General features: G+C 36.3%; 5 protein-coding genes across 8 annotated transcripts in view; all 5 read left to right on the top strand.

The window, feature by feature from the left end:
• The window catches only part of pitpnc1a (phosphatidylinositol transfer protein cytoplasmic 1a), a 62,738-nt gene that overhangs the window by 16,878 nt on the left and 20,796 nt on the right, over positions 1-25,064 (top strand). The window lies entirely within an intron of this gene.
• Positions 4,526-6,572, top strand: LOC122822461 (H-2 class II histocompatibility antigen, A-Q alpha chain-like). Of its 2 annotated transcripts, XM_044101152.1 has the most exons (5): positions 4,532-4,665; positions 5,405-5,653; positions 5,748-5,875; positions 5,963-6,029; positions 6,131-6,572. In XM_044101152.1, exons 1-5 carry the CDS (start codon positions 4,554-4,556, stop codon positions 6,271-6,273), a joined length of 699 nt encoding a protein of 232 aa, XP_043957087.1. In that variant the 5' UTR covers positions 4,532-4,553; the 3' UTR covers positions 6,274-6,572. The 2 variants fall into 2 exon arrangements, with proteins under 2 accessions (XP_043957086.1, XP_043957087.1); XM_044101151.1 differs by having other exon boundaries at positions 4,526-4,665; positions 5,748-6,029.
• LOC122822462 (HLA class II histocompatibility antigen, DQ beta 1 chain-like) lies at positions 8,492-10,212 on the top strand. The gene is made up of 4 exons (XM_044101153.1): positions 8,492-8,573; positions 8,676-8,942; positions 9,326-9,619; positions 9,714-10,212. Exons 1-4 carry the CDS (start codon positions 8,522-8,524, stop codon positions 9,860-9,862), a joined length of 762 nt encoding a protein of 253 aa, XP_043957088.1. The 5' UTR covers positions 8,492-8,521; the 3' UTR covers positions 9,863-10,212.
• Positions 15,074-17,135, top strand: LOC122822464 (H-2 class II histocompatibility antigen, A-Q alpha chain-like). 2 transcript variants are annotated; one of them, XM_044101156.1, is made up of 5 exons: positions 15,096-15,249; positions 15,968-16,216; positions 16,311-16,438; positions 16,526-16,592; positions 16,694-17,135. In XM_044101156.1, exons 1-5 carry the CDS (start codon positions 15,138-15,140, stop codon positions 16,834-16,836), a joined length of 699 nt encoding a protein of 232 aa, XP_043957091.1. In that variant the 5' UTR covers positions 15,096-15,137; the 3' UTR covers positions 16,837-17,135. The 2 variants fall into 2 exon arrangements, with proteins under 2 accessions (XP_043957090.1, XP_043957091.1); XM_044101155.1 differs by having other exon boundaries at positions 15,074-15,249; positions 16,311-16,592.
• LOC122822463 (rano class II histocompatibility antigen, A beta chain-like) lies at positions 20,233-21,931 on the top strand. The gene is made up of 4 exons (XM_044101154.1): positions 20,233-20,301; positions 20,404-20,670; positions 21,053-21,346; positions 21,443-21,931. Exons 1-4 carry the CDS (start codon positions 20,250-20,252, stop codon positions 21,589-21,591), a joined length of 762 nt encoding a protein of 253 aa, XP_043957089.1. The 5' UTR covers positions 20,233-20,249; the 3' UTR covers positions 21,592-21,931.

Below are 25,064 nucleotides of genomic sequence, written 5' to 3'. Positions count from 1 at the left end.
ACCAATCAGAAACTTAAATATGTGAGCCTAAAGTAAACCTGAAAAAATACACAAATTAAACTGCTTTAAAGATTTCAATTAGTTTAAATATGTCAAAGCTTGTTCAAACACAGTAAATGAAATTTAGAACAAAAAAATTTAAACGTTTATTATTGTTTAGTCCTTTAAATTAGCAGGTGTAATTTTTATGTTTTCCATGACCCTTTTTCTGTTTTTCTCCCTATTTTGGCCGATCCGTTTTGCTTCCTGAGCCAGATGTAGGCTTGTTAATTTTTTAACTTCAATAAAGTTTGGTATGCAACATGGGGAAATCTCCCCCTTCTCATTGTGCAGCTCTGCAACAACACCACATGGCAGCCTGCCCCACCACTCTGTTGTAAGAACATGGCATCTTTTTTTCTTGTTTTCTTGACAGAATAATATTTTTTATGTAAAGATTGTGTAATAACTTTTATTAATTGGCAATGATAGTTCTACTACATTAGCCTCTTAATACATAAAAACAATTCGGACACATGAAACCTTCGGTTTAAAAATAAAAGACCTTTGATAAAGTAAACGGTTCTTGAATGATGCAAAATGGGAATCATCTTAACTCTTAGAAGAGTGGGAAACCTTTCAAAGTGCAGGAAATAGCTGACACTTCTCCTGAAAGACACAGTAATCATTGTCTGAATTCAAACTAATGCAGGCTCCAACCTCTCTAACGCTCTTATTCTGAGGGGATGGGCAGCGCATTTGTGTGGCGCTAATTAATTTCCTTCCTCAAATCAAAGCAAGCGATGCGACCGATTCAGTCAATGAGCAACGTAATTATCGTTTGATCCTTTGAACGCCTTTCAAAGAGCATCTAGGTGACGCCACTGACACAAAACCAGCCAGCTTCTCCAAAATAACAATTAGCTCAATGCAATTAAATTCCCTAACTTTCAGCTCTCACTTTACAGACGTCATGTATGAAACCAAACAGCCCTGGTCTCAGTGAGCTGCGGTTTATTGACTACGACATAGACATGCACTATGATACAAATTGATGTTTGAACTCATCCAAATATTTGTATGGCATATAAGGTGAATGTGTCTTTGGTAGGCATGGGAACATTTTCAGCACACAGGTAAAGAGAAATCTCTTTGATGGTGAAAATCACTTCATGTGTGCATTGAGCTCACATTGATATTAGCTACCATAACTATGCAGATGACACACAGCTCTACATTACGATGTCACCAGGTGATCCAGAACCCATCCAATCACTGAACAGATGCTTAGAACAGATAAATGTATGGATGTGCCAAAACTTCCTCCAGCTGAACAAAAACAAAACTGAAGTTATTATTTTTGGACCTAAAGAGGAACGATCTAGAGTCAGTGCACAGCTTCAGTTATTACAACTAAAAACCAGTGATCAGGCCAGAAACCTGGGAGTAGTGATGGACTCTGACCTGAACCTTCAAAGCCACGTAAAGTCAGTCACAAAAACGGCCTTCTATCACCTGAAGAACATTTCCAGGATTAAAGGACTAATGTCTCAGCCAGATCTAGAGTCTCAGGTCTTCTGGTTCTGGTCTGCTCTGCATCCCCAGAACCAGAACCAAACGAGGAGAAGCGGCATTTAGCATCTATGCACCAAAAATCTGGAACAAACTTCCAGAAAACTGTAAAACAGTTGAAACACTGACTTCCTTTAAATCTCAACTAAAAACCCACTTGTTTAGAGTTGTATTCAAAACGTAATCAATTGCAAATTTATTGACGGAATCTGACTATGTTGTGTTTTTATTGTTGATTCTATGTTGCATTGTATTTTTGTGTTTGATTTGATGTAAAGCACTTTGAAAGGCCTTGCTGCTGAAATGTGCTATACAAATAAAGTTTGATTGATTGATAAATGATACAAATCTGTATCTTCCATACCATGATCAATACTTACCCAAAAACCTATTGTATACAATTTGAGACTTGTACTCTGCCATCTACTGGATTAGCATTGCACTGCAGGCAGAGAAAGCGTTTTCTCTCTCTCTCTTTCTCTCTCTCTCTCTCTCTTTCTCTCTCTCTCTTTTCAAAATGTCGTCTCGCATGAGAATGGTTATACGTGTTTTCCAGGAAAGTCTTTGCCAGTTTTAGACAACTTACAGTAAAAATTATATATACATTGTTATTCACTTTTATAAAGTATGTTTTATGTTTTGAAATAATGCACAATTACTTAGAAATGTTTTTGTTTTGTTATATTTAAATCGTGTTAAAATGTGTGTTTTATATTTGATGCTGCAGGTATTGTGCTTTATTACTGAACATTAATGTTGTATTTTTATAAAGTAATCAATGTCATACCGGTCACAATTCAGCCACAAACTTTTGTTTACTCAATAATCATCATTAAATGTCATTTCAAAATAATTTATGTATATTTTTTTGAAAATAGTGCTTATTCTAAAACCATAATGTTTATGGTGTATCGAGTAGTTATTTATATATATTTTAGATTTTAAAAAAGAATAGAGGAAGAAAATACTTTGATAGTCATCAACATGTTAATGTGAGACAATTCAAGCTATATAGAGCAGTACGGAGAATAGGATGAGGACTGGACTCCCCTGGCCATGCATGATGAAAGATATTCAGATACCAACTATGATGAAGACTATGATGATCAACCTGTAAATCAGATCAATATGGCAACTGAGGTCCAAACAATCACCCTGGACAGAGTCAGAAATGAATCAGTGAAGACTAATGTGAAAAACAAATACCGTAATACAAATGGAGAAATTTGTATTACTGATGAAATACTCCAGGGGATTGCAGAATTTTTTCCACTGGTCCAATGCCAACAAATGAAGAAATAGGTTCACTACCCATCATACTAGATCACAATTAGGTTGTGTTCCTGGTTCACTCTGAAGTCCATTCACCCTCTTCCACTCTTCAATTCATTTCCATTCCTCATGAAGCAGACTTCCATCCACTCCAAAACTCATAATGGTTTTCAAGCCAGCCGTTGTTGAATCACATGAGTTCTTGGGAGGTGTTTCTCTTCTTGATATATTATCATGCACCATCTATCCCAAAGATGGTACATCTTTTGGCTCACTGTTACAGTCACCATCATCAATGCTTGAAACCTCTACAGAAGAGATTAGCTGAAGCTACAACCTAAAATGCTTTAGTTGGCACTTCTCCTACAAGTGCAAGAAAGGTCAAAATCAAGTATAGTAAACCACTTTCCTCTCCTGAAGCCACTTCAACAGTCACAACTGTGAATATTCCTTCCATTTCTGCTGCTTTCTCCTTTGACACAATGGGAAAGTCAAAAGAGATCAGCCAATTTTCTCAGGAAACGAGTTGTGCAACTGCACAAGTCTGGTTCATCCTTGGGAACAATATACTGATGGTCGAAGATCCACGTTGATCTGTTCAAACAATTATATAAAAGTACAGACATAATAGGAATGTCCAACCGTCATACACAAAACAGAAGATGACAACAGGAGAATGATCCACAAATAACAGAAACCAGGCAGAAAGCAGATTGTTTTTAACATTAAAACTAAAAGGTGTGTAGAGGAAAAACATTAGATGGACACAACAAACAGAATTAAAACTTAAATATATAGAAGTAGCTACAGTACAGGATACAAAAACTATGAATATTAAAAGTAACCAAGGAACGAAAAGCAACAAATGAATCAAAATGTTTTAAAGCTTATGACAAAATAGAGCTGCAGCTACAGGTTTCAACACCTAATATTTATAGATAAATATACTTAACACCCTATGAACTGAAGGGCTTGGTGATAGTATCTGAAAAAACTGCAGGCATCCGATCAAAGATGTGGCGTCCTTTTATTATCACTCAACTTACAATTGTTGATGCAGCCAAACAAAATAATCAGCAAATATCAAACTTAGAACTCCTTTCTGATAATACAGTTGTTGAAACTACTGAACTACTGCAAGCTATTACAGAAAACACATGTTCTGCCACATTCTAGAACATTCCAACCCATTAAGGCTCTGATAGGTTGTTGTCGACCATGATTGACAGGCAGACCAGCCAATCACAGTTCAGACAAGCCTACAAGGCGAAGTCCAGCGAAGCTGTGGTATTTTCCACACCCTAAGTATTACTTTGTGTGCAAATGTTGGGCTAAAAAAATTTTCTTAAACTAGTTTATACAAATAGTACTAATTCTCTAAAAAAATACTTTCTCAAAATACTTTACATCCCATTTGTAGTGAAAGAATAATAGTCAGCTACACAGAACTTCATAAAACTTGGGGCTAAAAGAACTTCAATATCAACAAGAAATCTAATTTATATTTTAATAATCAGTTCATTTTAGCTGTTAAAATTACCCAGAAATACAAACAGTTTCACTTGGAACAATTACATTACTCTGATATTGATATTTCGCAGTATAGTTCAACAGGATTTTTGTTGATCCAGCTTCCTCCTCAGCCAAAGGTTTTTAGTTTGCCCTCAGGAATGAGGAAGTTCAGACCTGCAGGAACCTAAGTCCCTCTGTTGAAATCACGTTTTCACTGCATGTTTAGAACAAAGCGATTGAGAGTCACGATGGGACAGCAGTGGAGATTAAAATATCTGTGCTTCGTACTACTCCTACTTTTCTTTGGAGCACGTTTCGTCTGTGCTGCAGGTAAGTTACCAGCATAGAGCTGCTTGACCTGCTCTGTAAAAAAAAAGAAAAAAAAGTTTTGTTGTTTTTACAATAAGTACTGGCTGCTGTGGTTGCTAGACGAATTCTGTAAAAACAAAATATAATAATACATTAATCATAAAGTAAACATGTAAACAGTTTTGCTGAGCAAACAGTAGTTGCAAAGATGTTGAATTGTAAAATAATTGTCCAGAAAAGTGTGACTATAACTTGTTATTTTGGTAATAAATATAGTAAATATAACAACGCATTATGATGTATTATTTTTATAATGCTGTTATTTAATTTTTCCTTCCAGTATGCTTTACAACTAGCTCTTGTTTGTTGTACATTAATTTTAATTTAGCCTTACTGAAGATAACAATAAAACAGTTAAAATGCCAGGATAAAATTTTTTATTATTTTCTGTAAACAGAATGCAAATTTACTTTAAATGTTTCCCTTTTTAGTAATTATTATATTTTCAAATAACATCTATAAGCAAAAAATTTCCAAAAAACATTTATCACTTACATGTAATGATCTAAAACCAAGGGAAGCCACATATCAAGGCTGAAATATGAAGAGAAGAACACCGTTTCACTTTCATGGCTTTGAAAGATTTATTTTCATATCACACTTTTTTTTTTGTCTTGATTTCACCAAATTTTACTACCATTCTTTACTGTGTGTTTACCTTCTTTGTGTCAGTTTTCACAGTTGATCTCCTTTGTTACAGGGAGTCACCAACTCTGTTTTACGTATGGATGCTTTGACTCAAGTGACACCCAGCTCTATGTGACATTAGACGATGATGAATTGTATCATGCAGATTATAAAAACAACGCTAGCGTCTGGAATAGCAAAATGGAAACTGTGCAATCTAAATATACAGACACTGCACGTGAATATGCAGCAATATGCCGAACTACGTGTATGAAAGATATACATCGATGGAAACCGGACCCAGACGTTAGAAGGACTAAAGGTAGGTAAACCTTAGTTGTAATTTGCTACTATTGAACAAAGTTTCTCCAGAATCATCAAACAAGCTTAATAACATCCCAATTTATCTTTCTTAGACCCACCAGATGTGATGATGTACTCCAAAGACGAAGTGATTGAAGATGTAGAGAACACCCTGGTGTGTTTTGCCAACAACTTTTTCCCACCTGTAATCAACATCAGGTGGACCAAGAATGACAAACAGGTGGCTATGGAAGATCCCTTCATCAAAACTATTTCCAACTCTGATGGGACATTTCAAGTCTTCTCCTACCTGACCTTTGTTCCAAAGCAAGGAGACATTTACAGCTGCACTGTGGAACATGAAGCCCTGGACGAACCTAAGACCAGGTTTTGGGGTGAGAAAATCTTTTTTTTGTAGCTTCAAGACTTAAATTGTCTCTACTTGTGTTTTATCTTGACTATCAAATATTTTCTCTCCTGTTCTCTTTTTCGTTAGACGTTGAAACAGAGGAGAAGAGTGTGGGTCCAACCGTCTTCTGTGCTTTTGGTCTGACTCTTGGGCTTCTTGGAATTGCTGCAGGAATTTTCTTGTTTGTGAAAGGAAACCAGTATTGTAACAACACAGACAATGTTGGTTAATAACATAAAAGAGTAGCTTCCCTTTTGGCTTTATTTGCAAGGAAAAATCTTTAGGTACTTTTAGGCTTTGTATACAGCCATTTTGCCTATGCTACATTGATGTATCAAGAGTAGCCTTGTAAATGTTCAGGTTTGCTTAAATTACTACTAGAAAAATTACGCTTCAATTTAAATGTCTTTCCTCAACACTACAGTGCAGTTGTGTTGTTTCTGTATTTGTCTGATCAGATACTGCATCCTGTCAGTAACTGTTATTAAACAAGGATATCATTTAAAATAAAAACTTCCTGTTTTCTACATGTGGTTTGACTGCTGTATTCCTTAAATGTTTTTATCACAAAGTTCATTTCATTCAGTTTTATGTCGACAGAGAGAAAGAATCAAGACATATAGGAGAAATAAATCAATAACTACATATTGCCATAGACAAATGATCAATATCAATAGATAATACATCGGGTAGAACTTTCAATAGTTTCGCTGAACTCCATTGCAGAACTGCACAGCATTGTGGGAGATGTAGGCAGAGGAAAAATTTAGCTGCTCAACCTCTAAGCAAGGTTAAGCCAACAAAGGTTGGTGGCATTCACTAACTCACTTACTGTTTGGTTACCTAGCAACAGCCTGTTTAGTAACTTGCCTAGGTTACACTTCTGAATCTAATAACAGCTAAAAAATAATAAACAAGGGTGTTCAGTTAAGAACAGAGTAAACTTTGGATGAAACAGGAAAGGTCACATTACCAGTTTGGCAGTATTTTTTATTTTTTTATTTTTTTTGTATTCATAAAAAAGATAATGTTTTTTGATGTGTATGCTGGAATTCCCCAGAAATATTTTCACCAAACCAGTGCATTTGTCACTGGTGAGTGACAAATGCAAAACCCTTCCTGTTGGCTGGCACAACAAGATTTATACCTATGGAGCTGTCACGTAATGATAAAAAGATGCAGAAACAATGAGTTTTGATGAGTTTTAGAACATGTTCATATTTAAAGGGCATAACCTTACATCAGTGCTGGGTGAAGAGTAAGCTTTTGTTTAATAAAATCCATTATTTTGATGCCTAATACAGGCAGGTCAGACTGAATACTTGACAAGTTTACATATCAAACCAGAGGGATGGAAAGGGTAAAGCAAACTGAAAAGTGAAAACACTACACTTTCTGATATCTGACAAATTATCCTTACAACCTAGGATTCTTTGTACTAATAGAGATGTTCAGCAAATGGAAGCAGGTAGGCAAATCACCTGGGACATGTGCTAAAATGGGAAGGGAATTGGTCACAGACTGGCATAAAGCTGTGGTCAAGTAAGGGATCTGATAAAATCAAGTAAAACATACAATACATTTTGAAACGGGAACTCAAAACTACAAATAGAGGAACCTGAGGTATGTTTCAATTGTTCTCACACTATTTTGAGTATATTGTTACAATAAAATATTGGACCTCCCACCAAGTAAACTTCCTCATTGTGGCAGTTAAAGAGGCAGTATTTGAGCATGCAGCAACCAGACAGACTTTGATTGGTGAGGAATGACTTTCCCCTCTTGCAGTTCTAATCTCAATGTCCAGAAGATTTTCTGTTTTCCAACTCAAAATTTTAAACTTTTCAGTACAAAATGGAGCACACTGTAAGACTTTACATAGCTTCAACATTAGCTGCACATAGGAGTCTTTATGGACACTACTGACTATTAAATTATGCCACGTATCACATCAGTGGAAATATTGTATGTTACTGGTGTTTTTATGATGCATATGACTGTGACTGTTGTGAGCAAAAAGATAAAGAGGATTTGAGGAGAGTTTTAAATATCAAAAACAGCTGACTAAGTATTTTCATACTAACGATTCAATAGAGAAAGCAGAACTTTAAACAGATAAGAAATGGAAGCAAATGAAAATGAAGACAAGACCAACTGACACACAAAACAGAAACACAAAACATCAGCAAACTCACTGGTTACATTAGCAATCTTTGCTGCACAAAGTGATTTTAATAGACTGAGGTGAAATTCAAAATATTAGAAAGGCATTTTAATTAAAGTAACATTGTTTGTTTATTAAAATGATTTTTGTTGAAATAATCTGACATGACCATTGCTGGAGCTTTTATTGCTTTGACCATACAACAACAGCAGGTATGTTTTTTTTTTTGTTTTTTTTTTCTGGTGTGTGTCATAACTTCATTTACTTCCTGATAGCTGTGAAGCGCACCAGTGTTTCACAAAGTCTGAGGAAACATGAAGGCTTACAGTTTTCTTTTTACTTTGTTCTTATCTCTTGAAAGTCCAGGTAAGTTGAATACATTTTTATTTTTATTTAGGTTTTAGTTAGCTGTTTTGGGGTGGAGAACAATTAATTTAAAATTCACTGATTTCTTTCATTTCTCTGCAGTTCTGTCAGAAGATGATTTTTACCAAGTCAATGCATGTTGTTCATTCAGTGGTCCAGACTTCACTAGAATTGAATACATACTTACAGCCAGTTTTAACAAGCAAATGATGATGGAGTACAACAGCACAAGAGGAAACTGGATTGGATTCACAAGCATTTCAATTGCAGCTTCTCATTACTGGAACGCAGACATTTCTGATAAGTTTGAAAGATTAGCGGAAATTAAACTGATGTGTTACGACAACATCAATTATATGCAGACCACAGGTAAGAGCATTTCTTTTTAACAATATGAACACAGTTTTCATATTACTTGATATGACAACTGGAACTGAAACTATGATGTTATACATGCTCATTTGGAGACAAACACTTAACATAACTTTCAAAAGTGTTGTTATATTTTTACATTTTACTTTTCCAATTATAGAGTCATCAACTTTTGTGTTAATTTCTGTGTAGGTGCATTAGAACATGTTCATGTTTTTGTTCACATTTACTTGTTCATGATATTATGCAATGGACAATATACAAAAATAAAAGTTAAGACCCCCTCGAAAATGAGACAATACATCTCAAGGGGTTATTCTTGAAACAAATATATAAATAATGTGAAAAAAAAATCATAAATAATAATTTTTTTTTTCTAGGAAGCCTGTCAACAACGCCCACCATGAGGATGAAATCAGTGAAACAGCCCGATGGTCGACATCCAGCCATGCTTGTGTGTAGTGCCTATGACTTTTACCCAAAGCAAATTCAAATAACCTGGCTGCGAAATGACCAAGAAGTGACTGAAGGGGTCAGTAACACAGATGTCATCCCAGATGGAGAATTGTACTACCAGTTTCATTCTTACCTTGAGTACACACCAACTTCTGGAGAAAGAATCAGCTGCATGGTTGAACACTTCACCCTGTCGGAGCCAAGAATCATTGTTTGGAGTAAGTTTATTATTGTCATCCAGATACTTGACATGTAAATAATTCACAGTATGAATGTTTACCCTCTGTTTGTTTGTTTTTTTGCCTGTTTCAGACAACTCCCTTCCTGAAGGAGAAAAAACTAAGATTGTTGTTGGACTGTGTGGATTGATCCTTGGTTTGGTTATCTTTCTTTCTGGATTTATTTACTACAAGAAAAAATGTGCTGTATATAACTCTGTCCACTACAGTGAGGAGATGTAATCATCTAGGAAAATCTACACTCCATAAAAAACTCCTGCTTTCTTCTTTAGCCTAAAAACATGACTACAGGAAGTTAATTGCTCTCTCTAAATTGTCATTAGGTATAAGTATGTATTCATGGTTGCTTTGCCGGTGTGCGTTGGTGTTATTGACTGCTGACCTGTCCATCACAGGTGCCTCTCAATAGCAATAGCCACCCCTTCATTGGGACTCTGCATGGAAAAGTGGTGATGGGTAACTTACAATTATCTAAAAAAGTAAGAAAAAATGCTTCACATGTGCTTTTACCATAATTAGAATGGAATTATAAAGGAATTATAAAGGAAGCTCTGTAATAAGTACAACTGTAAACCTGCAATAAATAGTAGAAATTTAAAATAAAAGGTATTATGTGTGTTTATTGTGTTTACTGGCATTCCTCAGAAATGCCAATATACATTTCTGTATACTGAAATGTATACAGTATACATTTCACAAGAGCTTAGTTCCTGAGGCGAACTAAGCTCTTGTGTAGTGATTAAAAGATGGAGAAACAATGAGGGTTTGACATGTTCATATTTTAAAGGACAGAACCTTGGATCAATGCTGGGTAAAAGAGTAAGCTTTTATTCAATAAAATATCATTAAAGTGCCTAACAAAGGCAGGTCAGCCTGACAGGCTTTCATATCAAACTAGAGGGACACAAAGAGTAAAGAACAACTATAACAGGTAAAGTCAAAACAACACTAATTTGGTGGCAGCTGCCACTGAATTTGTGGCTTCTGTGGCACATTTAATATTTAATATAAATTTGAATAAGTTTTATTTCAAACAAATCAACAAGAAAAAAATATTGTAAAATAAATGTTCACCAATCCAAAGAAAAATGCTTTGTTCAGGAAACTACAGCTGAAAAACAAATATTAATATACACTGAATAAAAATACATATCAATCAATCGAATTTTATTTGTATAGCACATTTCAGCAGCAAAGCATTTCAAAGTGCTTTACATCAAATCAAACACAAAAACACAATGCAACATAGAATCAACAATAAAAACACAACATCAAGTCAGATTCCATCAATAAATTTGCAATTGATTATGTTTCAAATACAACTCTAAACAAATGGGTTTTTAGTTGAGATTTAAAGAAAGTACACTTTTTTTTTCTGGATGAAGTTAAATCTGACCAAACTTTTCTGGTTTTAAAACCCTATATCGCCATTTGTGTCATAAATTTGTGTCAAAAATGACCCAATTTCAACTACTTAATTATAAAACCCTAGAGGAAATTATAAGTCAATTAAGCTCCAGTTCTTGCTGTCTGGATGTCCTACCCACACATTTCTTTAAGAAAGTCCTGCCTGTTGTTGCTACTGATCTGATCCAAATAGTAAATTCATCACTCTCATCAGGCGTTTTCCCCCAGGCTTTGAAAACGGCAGTAATCAAACCACTGATAAAAAAGAACAATCTAGACAAATCACTACTGCAGAATTACAGGCCGATCTCCAACCTCCCATTCATCAGCAAAGTTATTGAAAAAGTTGTGTGTAAACAGTTAAATAGCTTCCTAACGATAACCAACTGCTTTGACTCCTTCCAATCTGGTTTCCGGTCTCACCACAGCACAGAAACTGCCCTTGTAAAAGTGTTCAATGACATCCATCTAAATACGGACTGTGGGAGAACCACAGTGCTGGTTCTGTTGGACCTCAGTGCAGCTTTTGACACTGTTGACCATGACATATTACTGAATCGACTGGAGAGTTGGGTCGGACTCTCCGGTCCAGTGCTTAACTGGTTTGAATCGTACATAAAGAACAGGGATTTCTTTGTTTCAATTGGAAACTTCTCATCAAAGAGGTCAAAGGTCACATGTGGGGTACCCCAAGGTTCAATCCTAGGACCCCTCTTATTCAATATCTATATGCTCCCACTAACTCAGGTTATAACAGGAAATAATATTAGCTACCATAACTATGCAGATGACACACAGCTCTACATTACGATGTCACCAGGTGATCCAGAACCCATCCAATCACTGAACAGATGCTTAGAACAGATAAATGTGTGGATGTGCCAAAACTTCCTCCAGCTGAACAAAAACAAAACTGAAGTTATTATCTTTGGACCTAAAGAGGAACGATCTAGAGTCAGTGCACAGCTTCAGTTATTACAACTAAAAACCAGTGATCAGGCCAGAAACCTGGGAGTAGTGATGGACTCTGACCTGAACCTTCAAAGCCACGTAAAGTCAGTCACAAAGACGGCCTTCTATCACCTGAAGAACATTTCCAGGATTAAAGGACTAATGTCTCAGCCAGATCTAGAGTCTCAGGTCTTCTGGTTCTGGTCTGCTCTGCATCCCCAGAACCAGAACCAAACGAGGAGAAGCGGCATTTAGCATCTATGCACCAAAAATCTGGAACAAACTTCCAGAAAACTGTAAAACAGCTGAAACACTGACTTCCTTTAAATCTCAACTAAAAACCCACTTGTTTAGAGTTGTATTCAAAACGTAATCAATTGCAAATTTATTGACGGAATCTGACTATGTTGTGTTTTTATTGTTGATTCTATGTTGCATTGTATTTTTGTGTTTGATTTGATGTAAAGCACTTTGAAAGGCCTTGCTGCTGAAATGTGCTATACAAATAAAGTTTGATTGATTGATAAATGATACAAATCTGTATCTTCCATACCATGATCAATACTTACCCAAAAACCTATTGTATACAATTTGAGACTTGTACTCTGCCATCTACTGGATTAGTATTGCACTACAGGCAGAGAAAGCGTTTTCTCTCTCTCTCTCTCTCTCTCTCTCTTCTGTCGTCCATGAGAATGGTTATATCGTGTTTTCCAGGAAAGTCTTTGCCAGTTTTAGACAACTTACAGTAAAAATTATATATACATTGTTATTCACTTTTATAAAGTATGTTTTATGTTTTGAAATAATGCACAATTACTTAGAAATGTTTTTGTTTTGTTATATTTAAATCGTGTTAAAATGTGTGTTTTATATTTGATGCTGCAGGTATTGTGCTTTATTACTGAACATTAATGTTGTATTTTTATAAAGTAATCAATGTCATACCGGCCACAATTCAGCCACAAACTTTTGTTTACTCAATAATCATCATTAAATGTCATTTCAAAATAATTTATGTATATTTTTTTGAAAATAGTGCTTATTCTAAAACCATAATGTTTATGGTGTATCGAGTAGTTATTTATATATATTTTAGATTTTAAAAAAGAATAGAGGAAGAAAATACTTTGATAGTCATCAACATGTTAATGTGAGACAATTCAAGCTATATAGAGCAGTACGGAGAATATGATGAGGACTGGACTCCCCTGGCCATGCATGATGAAAGATATTCAGATACCAACTATGATGAAGACTATGATGATCAACCTGTAAATCAGATCAATATAGCAACTGAGGTCCAAACAATCACCCTGGACAGAGTCAGAAATGAATCAGTGAAGACTAATGTGAAAAACAAATACCGTAATACAAATGGAGAAATTTGTATTACTGATGAAATACTCCAGGGGATTGCAGAATTTTTTCCACTGGTCCAATGCCAACAAATGAAGAAATAGGTTCACTACCCATCATACTAGATCACAATTAGGTTGTGTTCCTGGTTCACTCTGAAGTCCATTCACCCTCTTCCACTCTTCAATTCATTTCCATTCCTCATGAAGCAGACTTCCATCCACTCCAAAACTCATATAATGGTTTTCAAGCCAGCCGTTGTTGAATCACATGAGTTCTTGGGAGGTGTTTCTCTTCTTGATATATTATCATGCACCATCTATCCCAAAGATGGTACATCTTTTGGCTCACTGTTACAGTCACCATCATCAATGCTTGAAACCTCTACAGAAGAGATTAGCTGAAGCTACAACCTAAAATGCTTTAGTTGGCACTTCTTCTACAAGTGCAACAAAGGTCAAAATCAAGTATAGTAAACCACTTTCCTCTCCTGAAGCCACTTCAACAGTCACAACTGTGAATATTTCTTCCATTTCTGCTGCTTTCTCCTTTGACACAATGGGAAAGTCAAAAGAGATCAGCCAACATCTCAGGAAACGAGTTGTGCAACTGCACAAGTCTGGTTCATCCTTGGGAACAATATACTGATGGTCGAAGATCCAGGTTCATCTGTTCAAACAATTATATAAAAGTACAGACATAATAGGAATGTCCAACCGTCATACACAAAACAGAAGATAACAACAGGAGAATGATCCACAAATAACAGAAACCAGGCAGAAAGCAGATTGTTTTTAACATTAAAACTAAAAGGTGTGTAGAGAAAAACATTAGATGGACACAACAAACAGAATTAAAACTTAAATATATAGAAGTAGCTACAGTACAGGATACAAAAACTATGAATATTAAAAGTAACCAAGGAACGAAAAGCAACAAATGAATCAAAATGTTTTAAAGCTTATGACAAAATAGAGCTGCAGCTACAGGTTTCAACACCTAATATTTATAGATAAATATACTTAACACCCTATGAACTGAAGGGCTTGGTGATAGTATCTGAAAAAACTGCAGGCATCCGATCAAAGATGTGGCGTCCTTTTATTATCACTCAACTTACAATTGTTGATGCAGCCAAACAAAAGATTCAGCAAATATCAAACTTAGAACTCCTTTCTGATAATAGAGTTGTTGAAACTACTGAACTACTGCAAGCTATTACAGAAAACACATGTTCTGCCACATGCTCTGATAGGTTGTTGTCGACCATGATTGACAGGCAGACCAGCCAATCACAGTTCAGACAAGCCTACAAGGCGAAGTCCAGCGAAGCTGTGGTATTTTCCACACCCTAAGTGTTACTTTGTGTGCAAATGTTGGGCTAAAAAAATTTTCTTAAACTAGTTTATACAAATAGTACTAATTCTCTAAAAAAATACTTTCTCAAAATACTTTACATCCCATTTGTAGTGAAAGAATAATAGTCAGCTACACAGAACTTCATAAAACTTGGGGCTAAAAGAACTTCAATATCAACAAGAAATCTAATTTATATTTTAATAATCAGTTCATTTTAGCTGTTAAAATTACCCAGAAATACAAACAGTTTCACTTGGAACAATTACATTACTCTGATATTGATATTTCGCAGTATAGTTCAACAGGATTTTTGTTGATCCAGCTTCCTCCTCAGCCAAAGGTTTTTAGTTTGCCCTCAGGAATGAGGAAGTTCAGACCTGCAGGAACCTAAGTCCCTCTGTTGAAATCACGTTTTCACTGCATGTTTAGAACAAAGCGATTGAGAGTCACGATGGGACAGCAGTGGAGATCAAACTATCTGTGCTTCGTACTACTCCTACTTTTCTTTGGAGCACGTTTCGTCTGTGCTGCAGGTAAGTTACCAGCATAGAGCTGCTTGACCTGCTCTGTAAAAAAAAAGAAAAAAAAGTTTTGTTGTTTTTACAATAAGCACTGGCTGCTGTGGTTGCTAGACGAATTCTGTAAAAACAAAATATAATAATACATTAATCATAAAGTAAACATGTAAACAGTTTTGCTGAGCAAACAGTAGTTGCAAAGATGTTGAATTGTAAAATAATTGTCCAGAAAAGTGTGACTATAACTTGTTATTTTGGTAATAAATATAGTAAATATAACAACGCATTATGATGTATTATTTTTATAATGCTGTTATTTAATTTTTCCTTCCAGTATGCTTTACAACTAGCTCTTGTTTGTTGTACATTAATTTTAATTTAGCCTTACTGAAGATAACAATAAAACAGTTAAAATGCCAGGATAACATTTTTTATTATTTTCTGTAAACAGAATGCAAATTTACTTTAAATGTTTTCCTTTTTAGTAATTATTATATTTTCAAATAACATCTATAAGCAAAAAAATTCCAAAAAACATTTATCACTTACATGTAATGATCAAAAACCAAGGGAAGCCACATATCAAGGCTGAAATATGAAGAGAAGAACACCGTTTCACTTTCATGGCTTTGAAAGATTTATTTTCATATCACACTTTTTTTTTTTGTCTTGATTTCACCAAATTTTACTACCATTCTTTACTGTGTGTTTACCTTCTTCTCCTTTGTTACAGGGAGTCACCAACTCTGTTTTACGTATGGATGCTTTGACTCAAGTGACACCCAGGTCTATGTGACATTAGACAATGATGAATTGTATCATGCAGATTTTAAAAACAACATTGGCGTCTGGGATAGCAAAATGGAAACTGTGCAATCTAAATATACAGACACTATACGTGAATATGCAGCAATATACCGAACTGCGTGTATGAAAGATATACATCGATGGAAACCGGACCCAGACGTTAGAAGGACTAAAGGTAGGTAAACCTTAGTTGTAATTTGCTACTATTGAACAAAGTTTCTCCAGAATCATCAAACAAGCTTAATAACGTCCCAATTTATCTTTCTTAGACCCACCAGATGTGATGATGTACTCCAAAGACGAAGTGATTGAAGATGTAGAGAACACCCTGGTGTGTTTTGCCAACAACTTTTTCCCACCTGTAATCAACATCAGGTGGACCAAGAATGACAAACAGGTGGCTATGGAAGATCCCTTCATCAAAACTATTTCCAACTCTGATGGGACATTTCATGTCTTCTCCTACCTGACCTTTGTTCCAAAGCAAGGAGACATTTACAGCTGCACTGTGGAACATGAAGCCCTGGACGAACCTAAGACCAGGTTTTGGGGTGAGAAAATCTTTTTTTTGTAGCTTCAAGACTTAAATTGTCTCTACTTGTGTTTTATCTTGACTATCAAATATTTTCTCTCCTGTTCTCTTTTTCTTTAGACGTTGAAACAGAGGAGAAGAGTGTGGGTCCAACCGTCTTCTGTGCTCTTGGTCTGATTCTTGGGCTTCTTGGAATTGCTGCAGGAACTTTCTTGTTTGTGAAAGGAAACCAGTATTGTAACAACACAGACAATGTTGGTTAATAACATAAAAGAGTAGCTTCCCTTTTGGCTTTATTTGCATGGAATAATCTTTAGGTACTTTTAGGCTTTGTATACAGCCATTTTGCCTATGCTACATTGATGTATCAAGAGTAGCCTTGTAAATGTTCAGGTTTGCTTAAATTACTACTAGAAAAATTCCGCTTCAATTTAAATGTCTTTCCTCAACACTACAGTGCAGTTGTGTTGTTTCTGTATTTGTCTGATCAGATACTGCATCCTGTCAGTAACTGTTATTAAACAAGGATATCATTTAAAATAAAAACTTCCTGTTTTCTACATGTGGTTTGACTGCTGTATTCCTTAAATGTTTTTATCACAAAGTTCATTTCATTCAGTTTTATGTCGACAGAGAGAAAGAATCAAGACAAATAAATTAATAACTACATATTGCCATAGACAAATGATCAATATCAATAGATAATACATCGGGTAGAACTTTCAATAGTTTCGCTGAACTCCATTGCAGAACTGCACAGCATTCTGGGAGATGTAGGCAGAGGAAAAATTTAGCTGCTCAACCTCTAAGCAAGGTTAAGCCAACAAAGGTTGGTGGCATTCACTAACTCACTTACTGTTTGGTTACCTAGCAACAGCCTGTTTAGTAACTTGCCTAGGTTACACTTCTGAATCTAATAACAGCTAAAAAATAATAAACAAGGGTGTTCAGTTAAGAACAGAGTAAACTTTGGATGAAACAGGAAAGGTCACATTACCAGTTTGGCAGTATTTTTTTATTTTTTTGTATTCATAAAAAAGATAATGTTTTTTGATGTGTATGCTGGAATTCCCCAGAAATATTTTCACCAAACACCTGGTGAGTGACAAATGCAAAACCCTTCCTGTTGGCTGGCACAACAAGATTTATATCTATGGAGCTGTCACGTAATGATAAAAAGATGCAGAAACAATGAGTTTTGATGAGTTTTAGAACATGTTCATATTTAAAGGGCATAACCTTACATCAGTGCTGGGTGAAGAGTAAGCTTTTGTTTAATAAAATCCATTATTTTGATGCCTAATACAGGCAGGTCAGACTGAATACTTGACAAGTTTACATATCAAACCAGAGGGATGGAAAGGGTAAAGCAAACTGAAAAGTGAAAACACTACACTTTCTGATATCTGACAAATTATCCTTACAACCTAGGATTCTTTGTACTAATAGAGATGTTCAGCAAATGGAAGCAGGTAGGCAAATCACCTGGGACATGTGCTAAAATGGGAAGGGAATTGGTCACAGACTGGCATAAAGCTGTGGTCAAGTAAGGGATCTGATAAAATCAAGTAAAACATACAATACATTGTGAAACGGGAACTCAAAACTACAAATAGAGGAACCTGAGGTATGTTTCAATTGTTCTCACACTATTTTGAGTATATTGTTACAATAAAATATTGGACCTCAGATGTGGGAAAGAGGTCCCACCAAGTAAACTTCCTCATTGTGGCAGTTAAAGAGGCAGTATTATGTATAATAAAATTTTTTAGCTTTATGTCATGTCATAATGTTATTCCCTCATCAAAAACATACCTGGAGAATTGCCTTGATTTTTTCATGCATGTTTGAGAAAGCCCTTAATCTGTAGTGGCAACAATTCAACAGTGTAAAACATTTGGGTGTGCTTTCAAGACACAACTTCTCCTCGGAGCTTCTGCCTCCCAGAACAGCCCTTCCCCACTCAGCTCCTTCAGACTTGTCAGCACAAATTAGTAAACACCTTGTAGAACTTGCACATCTGCGGAGCTGATTATACAAGCTGCTTCTCAGTGCAAAGCTGGTAAAAGGTTAATATAGGAGCAATGCTGTTAATATTTTCTGGAGGCATTGCTTCAGAAAGAGTGTTTTTAAACCGATAGAGGCCCAAATTCAAGATGTCAACTAATACAATTGAATTTCCTATATGTCATATGTGATTTATATAACCTTTTTATAAAAACTGAAGGTAACATAGAGATACTTGATTGTGCTATAAGATATGTAATGTGGCTGGAAAACACATAACACTGCCGCTTTCCTGAACTAACTAAATATTACAAGCAGTACCGTCCATCCATCCATCCATCCATCCATTTTCTTCCGCTTATCCGAGGTCGGGCCTCGGGGGTAGCAGCCTAAGAAGGGTGGCCCAGACTTCTCTCTCCCCAGCTACTTGTCTCTTCTGGGGGAATCCCAAGGCGTTCCCAGGCCAGCCGAGAGACATAGTCCCTCCAGCGTGTCCTGGTCTTCCCCAGGGCCTCCTCCCGGTGGGACACGCCCAGAACACCTCACCAGGGAGGCGTCCAGGAGGGATCCTAACCAGATGTCCGAGCCACCTCAACTGGCCCCACTCTATGTGAAGGAGCAGCGGCTCTACTCTGAGTCTCTCCGGGATGACCGAGCTTCTCACCCTATCTCTATGGGAGAGCCCAGCCACCCTACGGAGAAAACCCATTTCGGCCGCTTGTATCCGCGATCTTGTTCTTTTGGTCATGACCCAAAGCTCATGACCATAGATGGGGGTTGGAACGTAGATTGACCGCAATACCAGTTAATATAAACATATTTCTTTGCATTTTATGAATTCAAAAACTGTAGCTAATGACTGATTTACTGAAACACCATTTATAAAAATAAAGGGAACAAAAGGTAGATTACTGTGACTTACACATGCAGCAACCAGACAGACTTTGATTGGTGAGGAATGACTTTCCCCTCTTGCAGTTCTAATCTCAATGTCAAGAAGATTTTCTGTTTTCCAACTCAAAATTTTTAACTTTTCAGTACAAAATGGAGCACACTGTAAGACTTTACATAGTTTCAACATTAGCTGCACATAGGAGTCTTTATGGACACTACTGACTATTAAATTATGCCACGTATCACATCAGTGGAAATATTGTATGTTACTGGTGTTTTTATGATGCATATGACTGTGACTGTTGTGAGCAAAAAGATAAAGAGGATTTGAGGAGAGTTTTAAATATCAAAAACAGCTGACTAAGTATTTTCATACTAACGATTCAATAGAGAAAGCAGAACTTTAAACAGATAAGAAATGGAAGCAAATGAAAATGAAGACAAGACCAACTGACACACAAAACAGAAACACAAAACATCAGCAAACTCACTGGTTACATTAGCAATCTTTGCTGCACAAAGTGATTTTAATAGACTGAGGTGAAATTCAAAATATTAGAAAGGCATTTTAATTAAAGTAACATTGTTTGTTTATTAAAATGATTTTTGTTGAAATAATTTGACCTATCCATTGCTGGAGCTTTTATTGCTTTGACCATACAACAACAGCAGGTATGTGTTTTTCTTTTGTTTTTTTTTTCTGGTGTGTGTCATAACTTCATTTACTTCCTGATAGCTGTGAAGCACACAAGTGATCCACAAAGTCTGAGGAAACATGAAGGCTTACAGTTTTCTTTTTACTTTGTTCTTATCTCTTGAAAGTCCAGGTAAGTTGAATACATTTTTATTTTTATTTAGGTTTTAGTTAGCTGTTTTGGGGTGGAGAACAATTAATTTAAAATTCACTGATTTCTTTCATTTCTCTGCAGTTCTGTCAGAAGATGATTTTTACCAAGTCAATGCATGTTGTTCATTCAGTGGTCCAGACTTGACTAGAATTGAATACATACTTACATCCAGTTTTAACAAGCAAATGATGATGGAGTACAACAGCACAAGAGGAAACTGGATTGGATTCACAGACTTTTCAATTGCGGCTTCTCATAACTGGAACGCAGACATTTATGATAAGTTTGAAAGATTAGCGGAAATGAAACAGTTGTGTTACGACAACATCGATTTTATGCAGACCACAGGTAAGAGCATTTCTTTTAACAATATGAACACAGTTTTCATATTACTTGATATGACAACTAGAACTGAGACTATGATGTTATACATGCTCATTTGGAGACAAATACTTAACATAACTTTCAAAAGTGTTGTTATATTTTTACATTTTACTTTTCCAATTATAGAGTCATCAACTTTTGTGTTAATTTCTGTGTAGGTGCATTAGAACATGTTCATGTTTTTGTTCACATTTACTTGTTCATGATATTATGCAATGGACAATATACAAAAATAAAAGTTAAGACCCCCTCGAAAATGAGACAATACATCTCAAGGGGTTATTCTTGAAACAAATATATAAATAATGTGAAAAAAAATCATAAATAATATTTTTTTTTTTTCTAGGAAGCCTGTCAACAACGCCCACCATGAGGATGAAATCAGTGAAACAGCCCGATGGTCGACATCCAGCCATGCTTGTGTGTAGTGCCTATGACTTTTACCCAAAGCAAATTCAAATAACCTGGCTGCGAAATGACCAAGAAGTGACTGAAGGGGTCAGTAACACAGATGTCATCCCAGATGGAGAATTGTACTACCAGTTTCATTCTTACCTTGAGTACACACCAACTTCTGGAGAAAGAATCAGCTGCATGGTTGAACACTTCACCCTGTCGGAGCCAAGAATCATTGTTTGGAGTAAGTTTATTATTGTCATCCAGATACTTGACATGTAAATAATTCACAGTATAAATGTTTACCCTCTGTTTTTTCTTTTTTTTTCATCTGTTTCAGACAACTCCCGTCCTGAAGGAGAAAAAACTAAGATTGTTGTTGGACTGTGTGGATTGATCCTTGGTTTGGTTATCTTTCTTTCTGGATTTATTTACTACAAGAAAAAATGTGCTGTATATAACTCTGTCCACTACAGTGAGGAGATGTAATCATCTAGGAAAATCTACACTCCATAAAAAACTCCTGCTTTCTTCTTTAGCCTAAAAACATGACTACAGGAAGTTAATTGCTCTCTCTAAATTGTCATTAGGTATAAGTATGTATTCATGGTTGCTTTGCCGGTGTGCGTTGGTGTTATTGACTGCTGACCTGTCCATCACCAGTGCCTCTCAATAGAAATAGCCACCTCTTCACTGGGACTCTGCATGGAAAAGTGGTGATGGGTAACTTACAATTATCTAAAAAAGTAAGAAAAAATGCTTCACATGTGCTTTTACCATAATTAGAATGGAATTATAAAGGAAGCTCTGTAATAAGTACAACTGTAAACCTGCGATAAATACTAAAAATGTCTTAATTTTGTATTCAATAAAATGTATTATGTGTGTTTGTTGAACATGCTGGCATTCCTCAGAAACATTTTCACCAGAACCCTGGTTATATCCATGAGACTTTTCAGGTTCAAGTTTCAACATTTGTTCATCAGTTGAGCAATTCATCACTTTATTTAGTTCCTAGAACCGAGGCGAACTAAGCTCTTGTGTAGTGATTAAAAACAATGAGGGTTTGACATGTTCATATTTTAAAGGACAGAACCTTGTATCAATGTTTGGTAAAAGCTTAGAGTAAGCTTTTATTCAATAAAATAACATTAAAATGCCTAACACAGGCAGGTCAGCCTGACAGGCTTTCATATCAAACTAGAGGGACACAAAGAGTAAAGAAAAACTATGACAGGTAAAGTCAAAACAACACTGATTCGGTGGCACCTGCCACTGAATTTGTGGAGGCCATCCTCAAGACGTTCTACAGAAGCACCATAGAGAGCACTCTGACCAGCTGCCTCTCTGTGTGGTGTGGAGGCTGCAGCGCCTCCAACTGGAAGAACGTGAGGAGAGTGGTGCGGACAGCAGAGAGGATCATCGGTGCCCCCCTTCCCTCCATTCAGGACATTTCATTATGGAGCGCTGCGTGTCCCGAGGCCGGAACATCGTCAGTGACCCCTCACACCTCCACCATGGACTGTTCTCCCTGCTGCCCTCTGGAAAGAGGTTCTGCAGCATCCGGTGCAGGCCCACCAGGTTCCGGAACAGCTTTTTCCCACTTGCCATCAGACTGCTGAACTCTTAACTGGACTGCATTCAAAAACTGGTCTCCACTTCATACCTTGCACATGTACATAGCTAAATAACTTCTATTTTACTGTCATTCCTGCACTTTATATTTAATATTTATATTGATATTTTATATTGTATTTTACTTATTCTGGAGTAACCTCATTGGAACCTCAAAACATTATCCTGAGCCGTGTGCAACGAAATTTCGTTCTGTATACACCCCTGTGCATACAAAATGACAATAAAGTCAGTCTAAGTCTAAGTCTAATAGGAATGTCCAACACATCATACCACTCAGGAAGGACTCAAGTTCTTTATCCCAAAGATGAATTTGATCGAATATGTGCAGATCAAGTTAAATATACAATATACGGCACTAAAAAAGAACAGATGTAAGGGAACCCCGGTTGTGAAATAGGAATTTAATAGAGGAAACTTAGGTATTTTTCTATTGTTCTCTGTACTGTGATGAGTATATAGTTACATTCAACCTAAAATGTTGATGGAGAGCACAACTAACAGTTATCCTGTTGAGTCTCCCTGCTTAGCTTGAGTCAAATGATGGCTCTCTGATGAATGTTTTCATGGGGAGATCTGCCATTTTAGAAAGACAGATCCAGTATGTCATTTAGCCATACTTTTCCTATTTCTAGATAATAGATTGAACAGTACTTTGTGTATGGTTTTATGGCCTAACCCTGTCATAAACTTCTCCAAAACCTTATTTTGACTTATAAAGGCAACTAAATAGAATAAATTGGAATAACGGCTCAGGAAGGCCATGTATCATGTTCCTTAGTCTTTCCAATCATATAGTACTTTGTATAGGTTTCTACCATGCAATGAAATGCATTGAGGTTTGGCTTTAATACCTCAAAAGTTCAAGAGATATTAATACTTTTGCAAGGCATGGCATGTGTTAAACCTCTCTTGAAGATTGTCAACAAACTAATTGCCAACACAGGTAAACTGATACTTCCTGCTTCCCAACATGAGATAATATCAACCTGGTTTTCAAGCCAAGTTCCAGTTTCTTCAGTCATGCAAGCTGCAGTTTGCTGAGTTCCCATAGCTAAATGAGCTGAAGTTAATAATATAACAAAAATGAAAAAAGTAACCACATGATACAGGAGTATTACCAAGTTTCTCCATTAATCAAAATAACGTAGTTTAAAAGCCTTTTCACCAAATATTACCAGCAACCATATTTTGCATGTTTCTTCTACCCACCCTATATTCATTATGCTATTTTCCTCCCCAGGTTAAAGCCTTAAGGAATCTCCCAACTGCCCCAATTATTGTTATAGTTGGGGGCAATGGTGGCAGGAGTTTGTCCTCTAATCAGTCAGTTGCCGGTGTGAACCCTGGCTCCGTTGTTATGTCCTTGTGCAAGACACTGTACCCACCTTGCCTCCTGGTGATGGCACTGGTACATGACCTCGATTCTGTCAGACTGCCCTAAGGGCAACTGTGGCTGCACTCCGCTAGTTGTCACCATTGACATATGACTGTGCACACAAATGGGAATGACTGATTTTCTTGTAAAGCATCTTCCAATGTCCTAGTAAAGCACAACGTATGTCTGATTTCATTTCAATTATGAGACCACTGCTACTTCTAGTTAAAGAAATTTGCATTTGAAAACAAAAATAAGTAGTAAACAATTGACCCTCAAAGGCTCTTGGCTTAATTCTGACATTCTGAATAGGGCTGGGGATTCTGGGGCATAATACAAGCTTGATGTTAGTCTGCTTTGACCATTTCAGTTTTGATGTGTGTTGGGATCATTGTCAGTGGAGATTGGTCAGGATGTTCAAAAACAAGTCAGGAGCCACCAAAGCTCAAGACCATCATAAACTCTAAATTGCAGTAACACCGCTGCCTTTGTTCAGAGTAAGTAAGCTTAACATTAACATGGATTGAGAGGGAGTCAAGGTTAGGCTTTTCCACCTAAGAACCCAGTACTAACAATGACGCTTGGTGATGGCAGCATCATGCTGAGGGTATATCTCACTGCCTCCAGAACGTGTTCATTGCAAGGTTTTCTGAATATAAAAGATTTGCCTCAACAATACTCACCCTTACTTTGAAAGAACAGTCTGAAGACATAGTTCAGATCTTAACTGGACAACGATCCAAAACAGACATTAAACTAGTTTTGCAATTGACAGCTGGTATTAGGTTTCAGTCTGCAAACACTATTTAAAAACTTACTCACAAGTGCTCCTAACTACATTGTTTGCCATTTTCCCTGGGTATAGTGGTTTTTATGTTCTTCTTGTTTAAGCGCTAAAAAATGTTACTTGGAAAGACAGAAAAAAAAGATAGCAGGGTTTGCCAGAAAT

Source organism: Gambusia affinis, linkage group LG19 (assembly GCF_019740435.1).
Source record: "Gambusia affinis linkage group LG19, SWU_Gaff_1.0, whole genome shotgun sequence".
NCBI lineage: Eukaryota > Metazoa > Chordata > Actinopteri > Cyprinodontiformes > Poeciliidae > Gambusia > Gambusia affinis.
Note: the sequence above shows the minus strand (reverse complement) of the source record. Positions and strands in the feature narration are given on the sequence as shown.

What these genes read in the sequence shown, in the direction of transcription:
- LOC122822463 (XM_044101154.1), top strand. Translation starts at nt 20,250, where the DNA reads ATGAAGGCTTACAGTTTTCTTTTTACTTTGTTCTTATCTCTTGAAAGT. An exon ending in CTTATCTCTTGAAAGTCCAG is followed by an intron (nt 20,302 to 20,403) that starts GTAAGTTGAATA and finishes ATTTCTCTGCAG; the next exon opens with TTCTGTCAGAAGATGATTTT. An exon ending in GCCAAGAATCATTGTTTGGA is followed by an intron (nt 21,347 to 21,442) that starts GTAAGTTTATTA and finishes CATCTGTTTCAG; the next exon opens with ACAACTCCCGTCCTGAAGGA.
- LOC122822464 (XM_044101155.1), top strand. Translation starts at nt 15,138, where the DNA reads ATGTTTAGAACAAAGCGATTGAGAGTCACGATGGGACAGCAGTGGAGA. An exon ending in AGACGTTAGAAGGACTAAAG is followed by an intron (nt 16,217 to 16,310) that starts GTAGGTAAACCT and finishes TATCTTTCTTAG; the next exon opens with ACCCACCAGATGTGATGATG. An exon ending in ACCTAAGACCAGGTTTTGGG is followed by an intron (nt 16,593 to 16,693) that starts GTGAGAAAATCT and finishes CTTTTTCTTTAG; the next exon opens with ACGTTGAAACAGAGGAGAAG.
- LOC122822462 (XM_044101153.1), top strand. Translation starts at nt 8,522, where the DNA reads ATGAAGGCTTACAGTTTTCTTTTTACTTTGTTCTTATCTCTTGAAAGT. An exon ending in CTTATCTCTTGAAAGTCCAG is followed by an intron (nt 8,574 to 8,675) that starts GTAAGTTGAATA and finishes ATTTCTCTGCAG; the next exon opens with TTCTGTCAGAAGATGATTTT. An exon ending in GCCAAGAATCATTGTTTGGA is followed by an intron (nt 9,620 to 9,713) that starts GTAAGTTTATTA and finishes TGCCTGTTTCAG; the next exon opens with ACAACTCCCTTCCTGAAGGA.
- LOC122822461 (XM_044101151.1), top strand. Translation starts at nt 4,554, where the DNA reads ATGTTTAGAACAAAGCGATTGAGAGTCACGATGGGACAGCAGTGGAGA. An exon ending in ACGTTTCGTCTGTGCTGCAG is followed by an intron (nt 4,666 to 5,404) that starts GTAAGTTACCAG and finishes CCTTTGTTACAG; the next exon opens with GGAGTCACCAACTCTGTTTT. An exon ending in ACCTAAGACCAGGTTTTGGG is followed by an intron (nt 6,030 to 6,130) that starts GTGAGAAAATCT and finishes CTTTTTCGTTAG; the next exon opens with ACGTTGAAACAGAGGAGAAG.